The following is a 17,009-nucleotide window of genomic DNA, read 5'->3' as shown; positions in this document are numbered from 1 at the left end:
ATTGTTTTTCTCTTTGCATTACAATATTTACCCTTCTTTTGTGCAGGATGACTATATCCGCAGCTGGGATGAGAAGTCCTCGGATGAAGGTGAGTTTTTCCATTTACTGTGAATGTTAATCAACCTTTTGGCAATTTTCAGGATGAAGAGTATTCCAGAGTTTCAAGCTCATGGTAAACCTGATTTCTTAACAGTTTTAGCACACCGACCTTCACCTCTGGGGCTCTGCCTTGGTTTCAGGCCAGGCTAATGGGGTGATAGTCTCTGTCTCTCTGTCTCCCTCTCTCTCTGGCACTGTAAGGATTCTAAGTGAAATTAGTTGGGGTTTCTCTCTAGAAGTTAGGGGGCATGAGTCAACATTATGAAACTGCGCGTAACTCAACATCACTTGGCACTTGCATGATAGAGAGCAGCAACCTGGATAATTACTCTAGGAAACCAGAATGGGTTTGGTGTAGAATGCTCAATGCAGGACATGCAAGTTGCCTCCTACGCTTGGCTAAATCGGCCATAAAAATATCTAGGATGTGAGGGATCACCAGGGTAGGTCTTTCCAATTGCTTGCCCCTGTTTATAGCTTTTCTATACATCTGGTTTTGCTACATGTTTTCTGGGCATCTCATGGGTTTGAATGTATCAATGATCCAAATCTAGTGGTCTGGCAGCATCTGTGGAGAGAGAAGCAGAGTTAACGTTTCAGGTCAGTGACCCTTCCTCAGAACTGACAAATATTAGAAATGTAAAAGGTTTTAAGCAAGTAAGGCAGGGGTGGGGCAAGAGATAACAAAAGGCAAGGTGTTGATAGGTCAAGGTCACAGAGAATAACTGACCAGAAGGTCATGGAACAAAGGCAAACGGTATGTTAATGGTGTGCTGAAAGACAAAGGGTTAGTGCAGAGAGGGTGTGAATGACTGTAAAGCACAGAGCACTCCAAGCAGTGATCAGCTGTTGGATTTAACTCATCTATTGCATTTCAGGGTGGGGTGCTAATAGCTTCATTCAATGCCACCCATCACCCTTCTGCATAGAGCATGTAGTTCCGAAGAAGGGTCACTGACCCGAAACGTTAACTCTGCTTCTCTTTCCACAGATGCTGCCAGACCTGCTGAGTGAATCCAGCATTTCTTGTTTTTGTTTCAGTAATGGAAGAACTTGCATTTATATAGAGCCTTTTATGGCCTCGGGACGTCCCAACCCATTTCACAGCCAATGAAGTACTTTTGAAGTGTGGTCACTGTTGCAGCGAAACACGGCTGCCAAATTGCACACAGCAAGATCCCACAAACAGCAGTGAGATAACTAACCAGACAGTCTGTTTTAGTGTTGCCAGTTGAAGGGTAAGTATTGGTCCAGGACAGAACCCTGTTCTATAACCCAGGGTCAGAAGCAAACAAAGCAAGGGGATGAAAAGTCTCTCGACTATGGCCATGCAGTACCGAATGGACAATTGGTGCTGAATTGTCAGAGAATATCTCAGGTAAGAAGTGATAGTGTCAGGTTGGTGCTTTTTCTCGCAGGGTCGTCAATCAAACAATTTTATTAATAGGAGAGGTTCAATCTGAGTGGGGGGAGGCAGGGAATGAAGAGAGAACAAGGAACGGGGTTGGGTCGAAGTCATCGCACATCTCTAACCTCCTCCCCCATCAGTTTGCTCCTTCCTGCCGTGACAGAGATTAACACAGAACAAACACAGCTGCCAGTGTTAAATGGATCAATGTCTCAGCTGCTGCTGGGCTGCATTGTGTAGCGTGGTGTTGGGACCGCTTGTCCTGCTCAGCTATCAGAAATCAATTGTAAGTGCACAAAATAAATCAACTGAGCTTAAGAGCCAGAGCCGAATGGGATGATGCAAGGCTGAGTGAGTGGAGGAGCCCTGAGAGGAACAGGCTCACTAGGGAGTCAGCGGAAGCAGTTTAGTACTGATGGATTCAAGTTTAAATTAGATTGTTTTTTTTTCCAGAAAATTACATTTTGGGTTGAGTAATTTGAGATGTTTTCCACCACTGGTGGGGAGGGGGGGGAGATTTTCCTCACCTCCTGTCTGGGTCTATTGTAGATTAATTGATAACAATCGATTGCTTTGATTAGTCAACAACTCCATTCTCATTGTAGCATGAAACTACCAGGATTATAGAAAGTGAACTAGATAGAAGTTAGCAGTTTTTTTTTTGTCGAACGGTTCCTGTGTTGCTTATGGCACCTCCAGATTAAAGGTTTTTAGATTTCCCAAGGCAACCTGCTGGGAAGACCCAGCCAATTGGACAAGATCTCAGGATGTGATTGGCACCCATGGAGCCACAGCCCAGTAGATGATGAAAGGGTAGTAAAATTGGCCGTTCCCCAACGCACCGGACAACATGCTTGATCTTTTTTCCCTCTCCTCCTATTTCAACTCTACCCCCTTCCCCAGCTTCACATTCTGTAGTGGAATCTTGGGCTGACTTGGTGTCATGATCTGGAACTTTCTCCCCAATCCCTTCCCCTTTGTGACCTCTTGCTGTTTGCACCCGCCAGTCACTTTCAGAACATATCTCTTCAATCACTTGTTAGTCCCTCACCTAACCCTTCTGTAACTAAAGCATGGCACCTGTGTTTCTCCCCCCAGTGTGAAATGCCCCAGGACAGTTACTACATTAAAGATGCACGGAAGTTCTAAAAAGCAAAGAAGTTATGCTAAACTTTGTGCTTGACCTTTAGAAATCACTGATTAGGCCCCAGCCGGATTATTGTCTCCAGTTCTGGGTCTCATACATTAGGAAGGATGTCAAGGCCTTGGAGAGGGTGCAGATGAAATTTTACTGGAATGGGACCAGGGATGAGGGACTTCAGTTATGTGGAGAGACTGGAAAAGCTGGGATTGTTCTCCTTTAAAGCAGAGCAGGTTTGATGGAGATTAAAATAATGAATATTTCTGATAGAGTACATAAAGAAAAACTGTTTCCACTGGCAGGAGGGTCAGTAATCAGGGGACACAGATTTACAGCAATTTACAAAAGAACCGGAAGGGAAATGAAGAGAATGATTGTTTTATTTCAATTCAGTGAGTTGTAATGATCTGCCTGAAAGGGCAGTCGAAGCAATGCAATAGTAACTTTCAAAGGGAATTGAATATATTCTTGGAAACAAAAGATTGGCAGCGCTGTGTGGAAAGGTCAGGGGAGTGGGACTAATTGAATAGCTTTTTCAAAGAGCCAGCACAGGCATGATGGGCTGAATGGCCTCCTTCTGTGCTTCTCAATCTATGATTATATACTATAAATAGAACATAATATCAGTTTCAAACCAAGATAAATTTAGTTACAATTTAAAATAAAACTAATATAAAAATCATATTCTATTGAGCTGATAATATATTTATTTCAGAGGTGATGTCTGCCCTCTTAGGTGGATGTAAAAGGTCCCCCGGCCACTATTCAAAGAAAATCAGGAAGGCTCCCCCCAGTGTCCTGACCAATGTTTATTCCTTAATCAGCATCACAAAAACAGACCATTGAATTATTATCATATTGCTGTTTGTGGGATCTTGCTGTGCACAAATTGGCTGCCATGTTTTCTACATTACAGCAGCGATTATTCTTCAAAAGTACAAAAACTCTTTGGGATGTCCTGAGGTTTGAAAAGGCACTATAGAGTCATAGAGTCACTTATGGCACAAGAGGAGACCATTTGGCCCATCAAGTCTTAGCTAGCTCTCTGTAGAGCAATTCATTTAGTCCCATTCCCCCGCTCTATCCCCATGGCCCTGCTGGTTTATTTCCTTCAAGTACCCATCCAATTTATTTTTGAAATCATTGATTGTCTCCACTTCTACCACCCTCGTGGGCAGCGAGTTCCAGGTCATTACCACCCGCTGCGTAAAAAATTCTTTCTCACATTCCCCCTTGCATCTCTTGCCCAAAATCTTAAAATGTGCATCCCATCGTCATTGCACCATCAGCTAATGGGAACAGTTTTTCCTTTGTGTGCAGCTGCAACGAGCTGTGCACAGACCCTTGGTATGCAAACACCAAGAGTTACTAGGTGTCAAGGTTCTATCTAACCCCAGTGTTGTGAAGGATGGCTCTGGCCATGTTACCATGCAATGCTCCATTCAGTTGGACCTTGCCATAAATACTTTCTCTAAAATTGCGTGCTTCTCAAGGTGAGTTGATGTTTGTGCTGGGAACTGCAAGGCTTTCCATCTCAGATAGCCAGTGTCAGTATCAAGAGGTCTCAGGTCAGCTTCAGTTGGGATTAGTTAGATAGCTCTACCAAAGAGCTGGCACAGGCATGATGGGCCAAATGGCCTCCTTCCTTGCTGTGCCATTCTATGCAATCTCTCAGGCACTCGTGTAGCCATCCTTTGGCCTGTCTCTGGCACTTCCATTTCAGTAGCTCTGTCCTGTGGGTCTATAAGCTGTGTTGAGAGTGTCTCCAGGGTTAGCTAACAGTAGGCCCTCTTGTCCTAGGGTCTAGAAACTGGGCTGCGCATATTACAACACTCACTAGACTTCAGAGTAACTCATTGTAGGTGAGATCATCTATAAGATAAGATGCTGTATAAATGTGGATCCCTGATATACTGCAAGCCTTTAAGAAGTTGAGTGATAGGTTCACCTTTTGCTCTGTGTGTATTACGTAGGTACAGCAGTTAACAGTTAGGTGTACGTGACCCAGATAGCAACTGATGTTGGAGAATTGTTAATTTTTACCCAAGGTATAGTTTGTGGTTATGTGAATCATTGCAGTAAGATCTATGGCTCGTAGCAGACTTGAATAATCTGCTACCTTGGTTCTAGTGTGCAGTGTGTATAAAGCAGCCGACACCAAGACATATACGAGTCCTACATTCCTGACATGAATGAATAGGTGCAGTTTACCTGCTGTGTACTGAACACATCCAGGAGATGACACCGAGACATGAACCTTGAAGTCCCAACTGGGAGTGAATGTTTACCGTTTAGCAGTCCTCCTGTCTACCTGCAGCACGGTGATTATTGATGGCGAGTTGAGTGAACATGCACGTGGATAACTTGGCATACAACAAAATACTTCATCACTGTCGTAGGGCCTGCCAGTCAGCAAATTAATTGGCAAAATCCACATGGGAGCTACAAGACATTTGCTGGTGCCGGATGAGATTATGCTAATTGGAGTCCTTGGAAATAAATATAGAAAGGCCCAGCAACAAACATGTATTATTTTTATTGATCGCTTTGCCTATTAATAATTTCCCTGCCTGAGCTTTCCCTCTCCTTGCCCTAATGGTTTTGGTTCTTTACAATTCTATAAGTGCCAGACATGCTACAGTATACAATCAAGAGTGTCCACTCTGTGAATAGCACTCTCACTTAATGTGCCAGAAGATTACAAGTCAAATAGATGGATTCTTTGGCCCAACTGATCTATGTCAGTGTTTATGTCTAATCCTATCAACTTTTCTGTCAATTCCTTTCTCCCTCATGTAATTAGCTACCTTGTTCAAGTCCCTCACCAGAGACTTGAACCCATAATCTAGGCTGGCATTCCAGTGCAGGACTATGGGAGATGCCATCTTGCAGATGAGATGTTAAACTATGGTCCTTACAGGTGGATGGAAAAGATCCTGTGGCCATATTTTGAAGAAGAGATGGGAAGTTCTCCCCGGTGTCCTGGCCAATATTTATCCCTCACACAATGTCACAAGAACACATTGTTCTTTGTGGGAGCTTGCCATTTGTGAGTTGGCTGATGTGTGTCCTACATTATCGACAGTACTGTGTTGGTTATTAAGGGGTTTGAGATGTCCTGAGGTCATGAATGGTGCTATGTAAAACCCAACTGGTTCACTAATGTTTGTAAGGGCATGAAAGCTGATGTTCTTACCCAGCCTGGCCTATATTCGCACCCAATACAGTTGACTCTTAACTGCCCTGTGGCATAGCAAGCAACTGTGCTTCAGAGAGTAACAAGGATGGGCAGTAAATGTTGCCAGTGCCACCCAGATCCTGAGAATTGTATATTTTTTTAAAGTTGACAGGTTGCTTAATCTCAGATCTCATGAATACATACCTCTTACTGCATTAAATGCTTTTCAAAGTTCCCCTTCTTACAAATTGGGTTTATTTTGTCAATAAGGATGACTTTGATACAAATAAATTGTCACTGCACTGGGTATGACCATTTGTTTTGTCGCAGCCAACCTATTGATGACCGTCAGCTGGCATGCCAATTACTTGGGAGTGTTGTTCTGCCATTCAAAGGTAGATGGGAAGATGCTGCCATCATCTAATGACAATTTTGAGACAAGATAGAGAAAGAATAGAGCAGGTCATTTAGCTTAAATTAGCTCCTCTTTCAGGATAGCAAAGCAGAAGTCAAATGAAGCCATGCTCAAAGTGATTGGTGCACTAAATAGATTGCAACCCAAGTACGAGTATGAACTGCAGTTGCCGCAGTACAGGAAGGATATTGCAACTACTTTTTTTTATTCATTCATGGGATGTGGGCGTCGCTGGCTAGGCCAGCATTTATTGCCCATTCCTAATTGCCCTTGAGAAGGGGGTGGTGAGCTGCCTTCTTGAACCGCTGCAGTCCTTGGGGTGTAGGTACACCAACAGTCCTGTTAGGAAGGGAGTTCCAGGATTTTGACCCAGCGACAGTGAAGGAACGGCGATATAGTTCCAAGTCAGGATGGTGTGTGGCTTGGAGGGGAACTTGCCGATGGTGGTGTTCCCATGCATCTGCTGCTCTTGTCCTTCTAGTTGGTAGAGGTCGCGGGCTTGGAAGGTGCTGTCTAAGGAGCCTTGGTGCATTGCTGCAGTGCATCTTGTAGATGGTACACACTGCTGCCACTGTGTGTCGGTGGTGGAGGGAGTGAATGTTAATGGTGGTGGATGGGATGCCAGTCGAGCGGGCTGCTTTGTCCTGGATGGTGTCGAGCTTCTTGAGTGTTGTTGGAGCTGCACCCATCCGGGCAAATAGAGAGTATTCCATCACACTCCTGACTTGTGCTTTGTAGATAGTGGACAGGCTTTGGGGAGACAGAAGGTGATTTACTCGTCACAGAATTCCCAGCCTCTGACCTGCTCTTGCAGCCACAGCATTTATGTGGCTACTCCAGTTCAGTTTCTGCTCAATGGTAACCCCCAGGATGTTGAGAGTGGGGGATTCAGCGATGGTAATACCATTGAACTTCAAGGGGAGATGGTTAGATTTTCTTCTGTTTGAGATGGTCATTGCCTGGCACTTATGTGGCACAAATGTTGTTTGCCACTTATCAGCCCAAGCCTGGATATTGTCCATGTCTTGCTGCATATGAACATGGGCTGCTTCATTATCTGAGGAGTCACGAAATGTGCTGGACATTGTGCAATCATCAGCGAACATCCCCACTTCTGACCTTATGATGGAGGGAAGGCCATTGATGAAGCAGCTGAAGCTGGTTGGGCCTAGGAGACTACCCTGAGGAACTCCTGCAGTGATGTCCTGGGACTGAGATGACCTACAACAACCACAACCATCTTCCTCTGTGCTCGGGCTGAGTCCAACCAGTGGAGAGGTTTCCCCCTGATTCCCATTGGCTCCAGTTTTGCTAGGGCTCCTTGATGCCATACTCGGTCAAATGCTGTCTTGATGTCAAGAGCAGTCACTCTCGCCTCACTTCTTGAATTCAGCTCTTTTGTCCATGTTTGGACCAAGGCTGTAATGAGGTCCGGAGCTGAGTGGCCCTGGTGGAACCCAAACTGAGCGTCAGTGAGCAGGTTATTGCTGAGCAACTGCTGTTTGATAGCACAGTCGACATACCTGGGTAATTTTCCACATTGCTGGGTAGATGCCAGTGTTGTAGATGTACTGGAACAGCTTGGCTAGGGGTGTGGCTAGTTCTGGAGCACAGGTCTTCAGTACTATTGCCGGAATATTGAAAGAATACAGAAGAGAAATCAGAAGGATTGAGCAGATGGAGGGATTGGATTATGAGGACTGATTATGAAAATTGTGCATGTTCCCTGGGGAAAAGAGAGGGTGAAATGATTGCTAGTTATGGACTGTAGGGGGACTGGATAATGTCGACTATGGCAAACTCTTTCACCTTGTCCAGAACAGTAAAACCAGAGGGAACGGCCTGCACTTGGTGCGGGGACGGGGGTAAACATAAAACGAATATGTGGAAACGATATTTCAGTGAATGAATGCTCCATCTGTGGAACAGGCTCCCTCAGACTAAATGCTGAGAGTCGGACAAAGGGACTCAGATTCAAACTAGTAAAAAGCAAATTTAGGTCTGGTGCCGAAAATGTTCTTCTTCACACAGAAAGTGATCAGCACTCAGAATGGATTCCTGATTGGGAAGTGGATGGGAGAATACTTAATCATCAAATCAATTAATGAAAAAAATATTAGATGCTGCAATGGGGGGAGTGCAGGGTCTTTCTGGATGGATGGTTTTCAATGGATGAACTGGCCTTCCTCATCATATTAATGTAGGTGACAATTTAAATGAGTGTTATTTGTGATGAAACTTCAGAATGAATTACCCTTCCCCCATCACTAGCAATTGAGCCATTTAGTTGTAACAATTGGGGCAGCCAATTTGTGCATAGTAAAATCTCACAAAAGAGCAATAACGACCACATGATTTGTTTTAGGCGTTGGATAGGGATAAATGGTAGCCAGGACACCAGGAAAAACTTCCCTGTTCTTTTTCAAGTCAAGGCTTGGAATTTTTTACTTGAGAGGGCAGATGGCACCTCTAACAATGCAGCACTCCCTCAGTACTGCACTAAAGTGTTGGCATGGATTATGTGCTCAAGTCCCTGAAGTGGGCCTTGAACCCACACCTTCTGCCTCTGAAGCGAGACTATTTACCAGATAATAACGCACCAAGAAAGGTGATCTTTATTTTCTGACCCCTGAATGTTCCCATGCCCACGGATATATTTTTTCAGACATCACAGGGATATAACAGGATGTGCATCCATTAAACCTCTCAGCTGGGAAATATATTCTCAGTAGCTCCTCTATTTAACTAGGATTTAATGATTATTTAATGAAGTCATTAAAGTTTAAGGGCTCCTGTTTCTAACTGGTTTTAGACAGCTCCTACCTTCAGGCATTCAGTGGCAGTGGTGCTTTGCGTTGCAACAATCCAGCTCCACTGCACGAGCTAATTTATCCGCGATACCACTTGCTGCTGCATTGATGTGCCATCCTCAGGGCATTTAATGACAGCAATTTGTGTTTGTATAGTGTGTTTAATGCAGTAAAATGCCCCAAACTGCTTCACAGGAGCATTATCAGACAAAAAGAATTGACGCCTACCCAAAGAAGGGGATATTAGGACAGGTGGCATAAGGGTCAGATTCTATAGGTGTTGCAACTCTGGCTGGACATATTCCTGAAGATATTATCACATGACCACCTCCCTCCAATCACCCCACCCCCACACTCCCACAATTGGTCGCCCGACATGGCCATACTTATGAGCCACAGCCAATCAGAAAGCAGATAGACTCGTCAATACCCAACTGGATGATAAAAACCAAAGTTTATTGCCTGCATGACTTTTCTCCCAGGCTACTCGTAAGTGTCCTTGAGATTAGTCTTTAATTCCTGGAGACTCCAGGGCAATCCTGGAGAGTTGGCAACCCTAAATTCTATATTACAACATTCTCACTGATAAATGGTTTCACTGTGAAAGAGAGGCTGACCTTAAAAGCTTAAAGGGTCTTCTTTCTCGGTCTTCAAAGGGTTAAAATAAGCTAAAACATTAGACAAGTGAGCAAAAGGACGGAGGGATAAAGCTTTTGTCCTCAGCATCCATCCCCGTCACTACAAATTTGCTTTACGATGACTCCCAAATGGACCAACCTGCCAAGGGCTTAGTCAGAGATAAAAATCCACAGCATAAGATAAATCCAATCGGGAATTCCGGAGAAATGTCTTTGCTCAGAGTGGTGAGAATGTGGAACTCACTACCACAGGGAGTGGTTGAGGTGAATTGCACAGATGCATTTAAGGGAAGCTGGAAAAACACATGAGGGAGAAAGGAATAGAAGGATATGTTGATGGTGTTGGATGAAGTGGTGTGGTCAGAAGCTCAAGTGGGGGATAAGCACCAATGTCGACCTGTTGAACCAAATGTCCTGCTTCTGTGCTGTAAATTCAATGCAATTATAATGAATGGGATGGGGGCATGATGCCGCTGTGGTTTAAAGCTCTGCAGCAGGAGCACGTTTCAGAAAGCTTGCTAACGGCAGTTTTCCAGGAGTGAAGGATTTCTAATGAGGCCAGTTGGATGCTGCTTGAACAAGCTCAAAGAAACCCCTCATTATAATAGTCCCTTTGGGAAGCATCAACAGACAGAATTAAAGTGAAGCAAAGTCCGAACGTAAGCACCAGATACACCAGTGGCAGCTGGTGTTCTCTCTGGTGGGGTGAGGCATGCGCTAAACATGCCTAACCAAGCTAGCCTGTTGCCATGGCAACAGGCCCTTCACGCATACACAATACCTTTGAATGCCTTGCGCCTCAGTGCAGGAATCAAGTCCCAGTCAGGCCAAGAGGGACCTTAAAAGGGCCCAAAGAAAATCTGAAAAGAATGCAAGTTTGCACACGAAATACTCAAAAAACAGAAATGGTTCTTTGTTTTAGGCGTCATGTGTGCGGCGTTTTGTGGTTGTTGCCTTATCTGATAGTTTTCGGTGAGGCAGTGCATCACCTGATGAGCCGCCTCAGATCTACTGACTCATAGTCCTTGCTCGGTCATCAGTTCCAGTTCTAAACAGCTTTGCAGTCCTTTGGGAGCCCAGTGACATCGCAGCTTTAATGCAGCGCAGCAGGATGCTGACTGCAGGCCTGGCTACAATTCCCAGACTCACCCTGCAGTGCAGTGTTGAACCCTTCTAAAATATCAGCAACAACAACGGTTATAGAACTGTCCAGAAGGAGGCCATTTGGCCCGTTGTGCCTGTGCCAACTCTTCGAAAGAGCTGTCCAATTAGCCCCACGACCCTCCTCTCGGTCTTTCCCCATAGACCTGCAGCTTTGATTTCCCTTTTTGAAAATTTATCCAATCCCCTTTTGAAAGTTACGATTGAATCTGCTTCCACCGCCTTTTCAGGTTCATTCCAGATCACAACTCACTGAGTTTTCTTTTTATTTCTGCTCATCCCCTTTCTGCTTCCTTTGCCAATAACAAGCACTTGCAACATCTTTCTTAGCTCTGTTGATTGGAATGTGACTCAGACATTACAAGATACGTCGGAAACACAGGGGACAGACTCCCATTCATTTGCGATCTTTGGGGAAAAGCTCAAACTTCTGGACCAGACAGTAGTCGTCGCAGCTAACAAGCCGATTAAACCTCGGTCTGTTGATGCTGTGAGTTCTCTCTGGAATGGGTGCTGGACTTTACACATAAAGAGCCATTCGAATGTTCCTTCATCTCTTGCCCAAAATCCATCTTTTGATGATAAAGGAGAGAATGATGGTCTCTGTCCATAGTAAAGGAATCTCAGGAAAGTGAACCTTTGAAATGTGTGATTTCTGAGAGTGTTAGATCGCCCGTGTGTTACATACAAAAATGCATTGTCCTGTTTGTTCATCAAAGGAAGAATCCCATCCCCTAGAGGGAGCCAGAATTCTGGAAAAGCACTGCCTACCAAAGAGCTGAAACAGGAATATCTAACCATCGTTTTTTTCAATGTGATGACTCTGTCAGTGACAGAATTGTTGTTAACTGTTGACAAATTTCAAAGCGCCAAGTTGGTTTGTCAACAATTTCTGTCAGTGAGACACAAGGGGATCATCCAAGCCTGAGAGAGGAGGGAGGAGCGGGCGGGAGGGGAGGGGAGGGTAGAGGAGGTTAGAGGAAAGGAATAGAATGGAAGGGAGGGAAGGGGAGAGAGAGAAGGGGAAGGAAGGGGGGAGGGGGGAGTGGGTGGTAACAAGATAGATTATAAGGCTGATCCCTGATATCAGAGGATTGGGTTTTGAGAATCGATCATTAAAGCTTGAACTTCAGCCATGAAGGGAGTGGATGAGAGGAGATCTTACAGTGGAATAGAACAGGTTAATTCTGAGCACTGTCTTGTTTGAAATCAAGACTGCAGGACAAGGACAATGGGTACAAATGTTTCACAGTCTGGAGTTCCAGGGATAAAATGAGTTTGAGTTGAAGAGTGAATTCATTGACAACAGGAAGAGAGGATAGGATGGTGCGTTTGCAATTTAAGGGAGCCACTAATCAACGTGATATCAACAGATAAAGAGGCAAGAAGGGCTACAACCTAGAGACTGGTCACGTCTTCATTCTCCTGTTCGTAAGTAACTGTTGTATGATTTCCTCTGCAGCGCTGGATCCCACCAAGGACCCCTGTCAAAAGGTGAAGTGCAGCCGATACAAAACGTGCGTCTCCCAGGGCCAGCAGAGGGCCATGTGCATCAGCCGCAAGAAACTGCAGCACAGGTTAGACACAGTCTGCAGCACATTCTCGCACCAACACACCTTGATGCAAGATGCACTTGTACAAACATGTTCTTGTGTGCATCCCCTCAGACTGCATACATGAAGACGCACACACTTAGATAAGGACAGGCACCTAAATAATGGCATACACACCCCTAGATAATGACACACACGTAGATAATGACAGACATGGGTGCCTGTGTCACAGAAATTGCACAAGGGGAGCATGTACTAGAAATTTGGGCGTGGGGCTCAGTGCATGCAATTTGTAGCCTGTATAATTTTCCAACCATGAAAATTATCAGAATGCTTTGGTGAGAGGAGACCTTTGCCCTCTTGGACTAGGCCCCAATGGCAGTCAACCTTCAAGCCTATTGCACCATCTGAAGCCCATCAACCGTCACATAACCATCATCCGCTTGTACCTGGCTGGATTCAAACCCAATTCCCAGTGGCAGAAAGGACTAATCCACTGTAATGCACAGGATCACGAGTTAGATAGAGGCAAGGCAGGCCATTTAGTTTAGCCTAGCTCATGCCCCTCATCAGATTGAAGGTGATCTTTGTCCACTCAAATCTGGGTTGAATTGAATCCCAATGATAGTGATATATTCTGAACTAACCTTGGTGTCAGGACGTGAGGGTACTGTAAGCAGCAATATCTTAATTGACTAAATTGATGATAGAATCATCACTTGAGTGATGACACTGGTTCCTGAGCTGTGTGGAACTTGTGTAAAAATGATCCCTGATAATGAAACAAAATCCTTTTAAAGCCAGACTGTATCGATTGCTCTACATTATTAATGCACTGAGTGTCTCTTCTGGGACTATAATTGTCCTCAAGTATACAAAATGTCTTGTTATGGTTGGAAATATGGGCAACATTAGGGATTTGCTTCAGTTCAAAGCGAAGCTTATTTCTTTGACTCACGGGATGGTGCGACGTGTGGAACAGACTCCCAGAGGACGCGTTTGATCTGGGTTCAGTTGACGCCAGTAAAAGGGAGCTGGATCGATATGTGTCGAGAAAGGGGACTGAGGGCTATCGAGAAATTAATAGCACTTTTTGATTTCTTTTTCAGCAAGACAGGGGAAGGGACTTACATTTCTCTGAAGTGGAGAAAGGGGACTGATGGCTCTAACTACTGGAAGTGTTAATGTGTTAATGTATGGGCGGCACAGTGGCGCAGTGGTTAGCACCGCAGCCTCACAGCTGCAGGGACCTGGGTTCAATTCTGGGTACTGCCTGTGCGGAGTTTGCAAGTTCTCCCTGTGTCTGCGTGGGTTTCCTCCGGGTGCTCCGGTTTCCTCCCACCACCAAAAGACTTGCAGGTTGACAGGCAAATTGGCCATTATAACTTGCCCCTAGTATAGGTAGGTGGTAGGGGAATATAGGGACAGGTGGGGATATGGTAGGAATATGGGATTAGTGTATAAATGGGTGGTTGATGGTCGGCACAGACGCGGTGGGCCGAAGGGCCTGTTTCAGTGCTGTATCTCTAAATAAAAAAATAAAACTGACTAGCAGCTGGGCAGTTTGTGAGCGTGCTTTGAAAGTTGAGCATCTCGTCGGTTTTCCCTCTCTGTAGAGAGGGGACCTGGCCATTGATTGGCCATTCTCCACAGCAAAAACAACTCATATTTCTATAGTGCCTTTAACGTAATTGAACATCCCAAGGTGCTTCCTAGAGGCAGTATAAAAACAAAATTTGACACTGAGCCACATGAGATGACATTAGGTCAGATGACCAAAAGCTTGGTCAAAGAGGTTGGTTTTGGGAATGTCTTAAAGGAGGAAAGTGAGGTTGAGAGGCAGAGAGGTGTAATGAGGGAATTCCAGAGCTTACATCCTAGGCAACTGAAAGCATGGCCACCAATGGTGGAGCGATTAAAATCAGGGATGCTCAAGAGGCCAGAATTAAAGGAACGCAGATATCTCAGAGGGTTGTGGGGCTGGAGGAGATTACAGAGATAAGGAGGGTGCAAATAAAGGCACAGACAGTGGCGTTTTGGATGACCTCGTGTTTACAGAGGGTAGAATGTGAGAGACCTAGTGTAGGTAGGTGGAAGGAGAATGGTGGGGTTGTGGTAGGATTAGTATAAATGGGTGGTTGTTGGTCGGCACAGACTCGGTGGGCCGAAGGGCCTGTTTCAGTGCTGTACCTCTCTATGACTCTATGAGTGCGATGGAATAGTCAAATCTAAAGGTAACGAAGGCACGACGAGGGTTTCAGCAGCAGATGAGCTGAGACAGAGCGAAGTCGAGATGTTAAAAATGTACAGGAGCTCCATACTTTAGGGATGACAGATGTTAATCCACGTCCTACCACTCTCCGTGGTCTAATCTTTCTTAATGGCCTGGTATTTATTTTTTGGGGGCCCTTTTAGCTATTGGCTGCCACACCACAAATCACCACAATGGCTCAAAGTTACATTAAACTTATATAGAGCATTGGTTAGATACCCTTGGAGCACTGTGCACAGTTCTGGGTCCCCATATTATAAAAAGGATATGGAAGCACTTGAGAAAGTGCAAAAAAAGATATACAAGGATGATACCAAAACTGAGAGGCTGAGCTCTTCTATTTCTCAAAGAGAAGACTGAGAGCTGACCTGATCGAGATCTTTATAATTATGAAAGGGTTTGAAGGGGTAGATGTCGAGAAGATGTTTCCACTTGTGGAAGAATCTGAAAAAAGGGGGCACAAATGTAATCACTAATAAATCCAATAAGGAATTCAGAAGAGACTTGTTTACTCAGAGAGTGGTGAGAATGTGGAACTCACTACCACAAGGAGTGGTTGAGGTGAGTAGTATCGATGCATTTAAGGGGAAGTTAGGTAAACACGAGGGTGAAAGCAATAGAAGGATATGCTGATATGGGGAAGATTAAGTAAATAGAGTGGGAGAAGACTTATGGAGAGGAGAGCATGTGAATACTGGCATGGACCAGTTGAGCCGAATGGTCTGTTTCGCTGTACATTGGACATGATGATTGAAGTGTGAAGTGATTGCAGCTGCACCAATTTGAATAGCTCTAACCTCTCAGAGAATTCAGCGCCTATCTGGAGATGTGTCCCTACTAAACCCTCCCGTATCTCTGGTAAAGGCTAAAACCTCTTCAACTCATGCCGAACACAGAACGGAGCAGTATTGTAGGAAATTTAAATTAACCGGAGTTGCCCTGTGCAGGTGGCCTGAATTTCTGCAAAGGAGCTGCACAGATCTAAAGCCATTGCTGATCAATAAACAATTGCTCTAGGTAGGAACACAGGAATTGCTAGACAAGAACAGACCAAGGTCCATCTACTTTGCCTTCTACCATCCTGATAATAGTGTGATCCAATGATAATGGAGGTCTTGACTAATCACAGCAATCAATCGCTATCAATGAGTCAACAACAGACCCAGGCATGAGGTGAGGAAATCCCCCAGTGGTGGAGAGCGTAGGGAACAAAAGACCCTTAATTCACCTGTTCCTCCCAGGCACGCTCCACTTAACACTTATGGCTGAAATTACTAATATATAGTGTCCCAACATGTTATTTTCTGAAATAAATCTTATCTAATTTGCATTTAAATCAGTCAATATTACCTGATTCCTCCATCACCATGTTCCATAGATTGACAACTCACTCACTGATCAGCCTGCTGGGAGGTAATAGGCCATGTTAGCAGTTGCAACAGCTCCACTCCCAATCCCTCTCCATGCATTGCCTTCCAGTAGTCAAGGTGGGAACTCCAGCAGGCTTTTCACCATGTGGATAAATTCCATGTTTTCCATTCCGTTGCTCCCAGCACGGAGCTGCTCCTGTCGGGAGCGAGCGTTGAGGGATTGCACAGCTTGAGAGGAAGGGGAGGGGTGGGATAGGGATGGTGGGTGCGGCACCTTTTCCCAGCATGTATTGTCGTTGAGTACAACTCTATACCCCGGGGGTCGATGCAGAAAATCTCCCCAAGTATTTTGTGATTCTGTATCCTCCATATAAACAATAATTCAATCATGGAATTTACATCGCAGGAAGAGGCCATTCAGCATATCATACCTCTCAGTTATTTTTTCATTTTATCATTTTATGCTTCTCAAGAACTTAGCCAATATACTTTGAAATGATGCTCCAATCTCTGCCTCATTTGCCATTTCTAAGAGCAGTTAGTGATTTTTAAAAAAATTCTCCTCCATTCTTCCTGTAATAATACCAAGCTGATTGCCCCTTGTTACATATTTACCAATCTTTCACTGTTTACCCTTTTGAAACTTTTCATCATTTTGAAAACCTCTATTAGATTCTTCCCTCTAATTTCCCCTGGTTCTCTGAGAACAGAGCAGTCACACAAGGAGTCTCAGTTACACAGCTGAGTTGGAAAAGGACGGTTATGTTTCTCTGTGTGAGGGAGGGTATACTGGTTTTTCTGGATGTCTTCCTCAATGCTAACGTCTGTTTGTTTTAGAATCAAGCAATCTTCCCTGGGGCATGTGGAGAGCACCTGCAAGTCATGCCAAGTGGTTCAGATATCCCCCGTATGTGGCTCAGATGGGCACACCTACTCATCACAGGTAAGACTGGTATTCAGCAG

General features: G+C 44.7%; 1 protein-coding gene and 1 long non-coding RNA gene across 3 annotated transcripts in view; one reads left to right on the top strand and one right to left on the bottom strand.

Moving 5' to 3' along the window:
• The window catches only part of LOC137355414 (uncharacterized), a 78,817-nt gene that overhangs the window by 10,506 nt on the left and 51,302 nt on the right, over nt 1-17,009 (bottom strand). The window contains exon 2 of one of the 2 annotated variants that reach the window (XR_010970924.1): nt 32-668. The exons of the other annotated variant lie outside the window; for it this stretch is intronic. This is a non-coding gene — a long non-coding RNA (uncharacterized lncRNA). The remainder of the gene's footprint in view (nt 1-31; nt 669-17,009) is intronic. 2 annotated transcript variants of the gene reach the window in all.
• The window catches only part of spock2 (SPARC (osteonectin), cwcv and kazal like domains proteoglycan 2), a 58,091-nt gene that overhangs the window by 24,936 nt on the left and 16,146 nt on the right, over nt 1-17,009 (top strand). The window contains exons 2-4 of the mRNA XM_068020447.1: nt 47-89; nt 12,314-12,428; nt 16,884-16,989. Coding sequence (XP_067876548.1) covers nt 47-89; nt 12,314-12,428; nt 16,884-16,989 — 264 coding nt within the window. The remainder of the gene's footprint in view (nt 1-46; nt 90-12,313; nt 12,429-16,883; nt 16,990-17,009) is intronic.

Source organism: Heterodontus francisci, chromosome 42 (assembly GCF_036365525.1).
Source record: "Heterodontus francisci isolate sHetFra1 chromosome 42, sHetFra1.hap1, whole genome shotgun sequence".
NCBI classification, from domain to species: domain Eukaryota; kingdom Metazoa; phylum Chordata; class Chondrichthyes; order Heterodontiformes; family Heterodontidae; genus Heterodontus; species Heterodontus francisci.
Note: the sequence above shows the minus strand (reverse complement) of the source record. Positions and strands in the feature narration are given on the sequence as shown.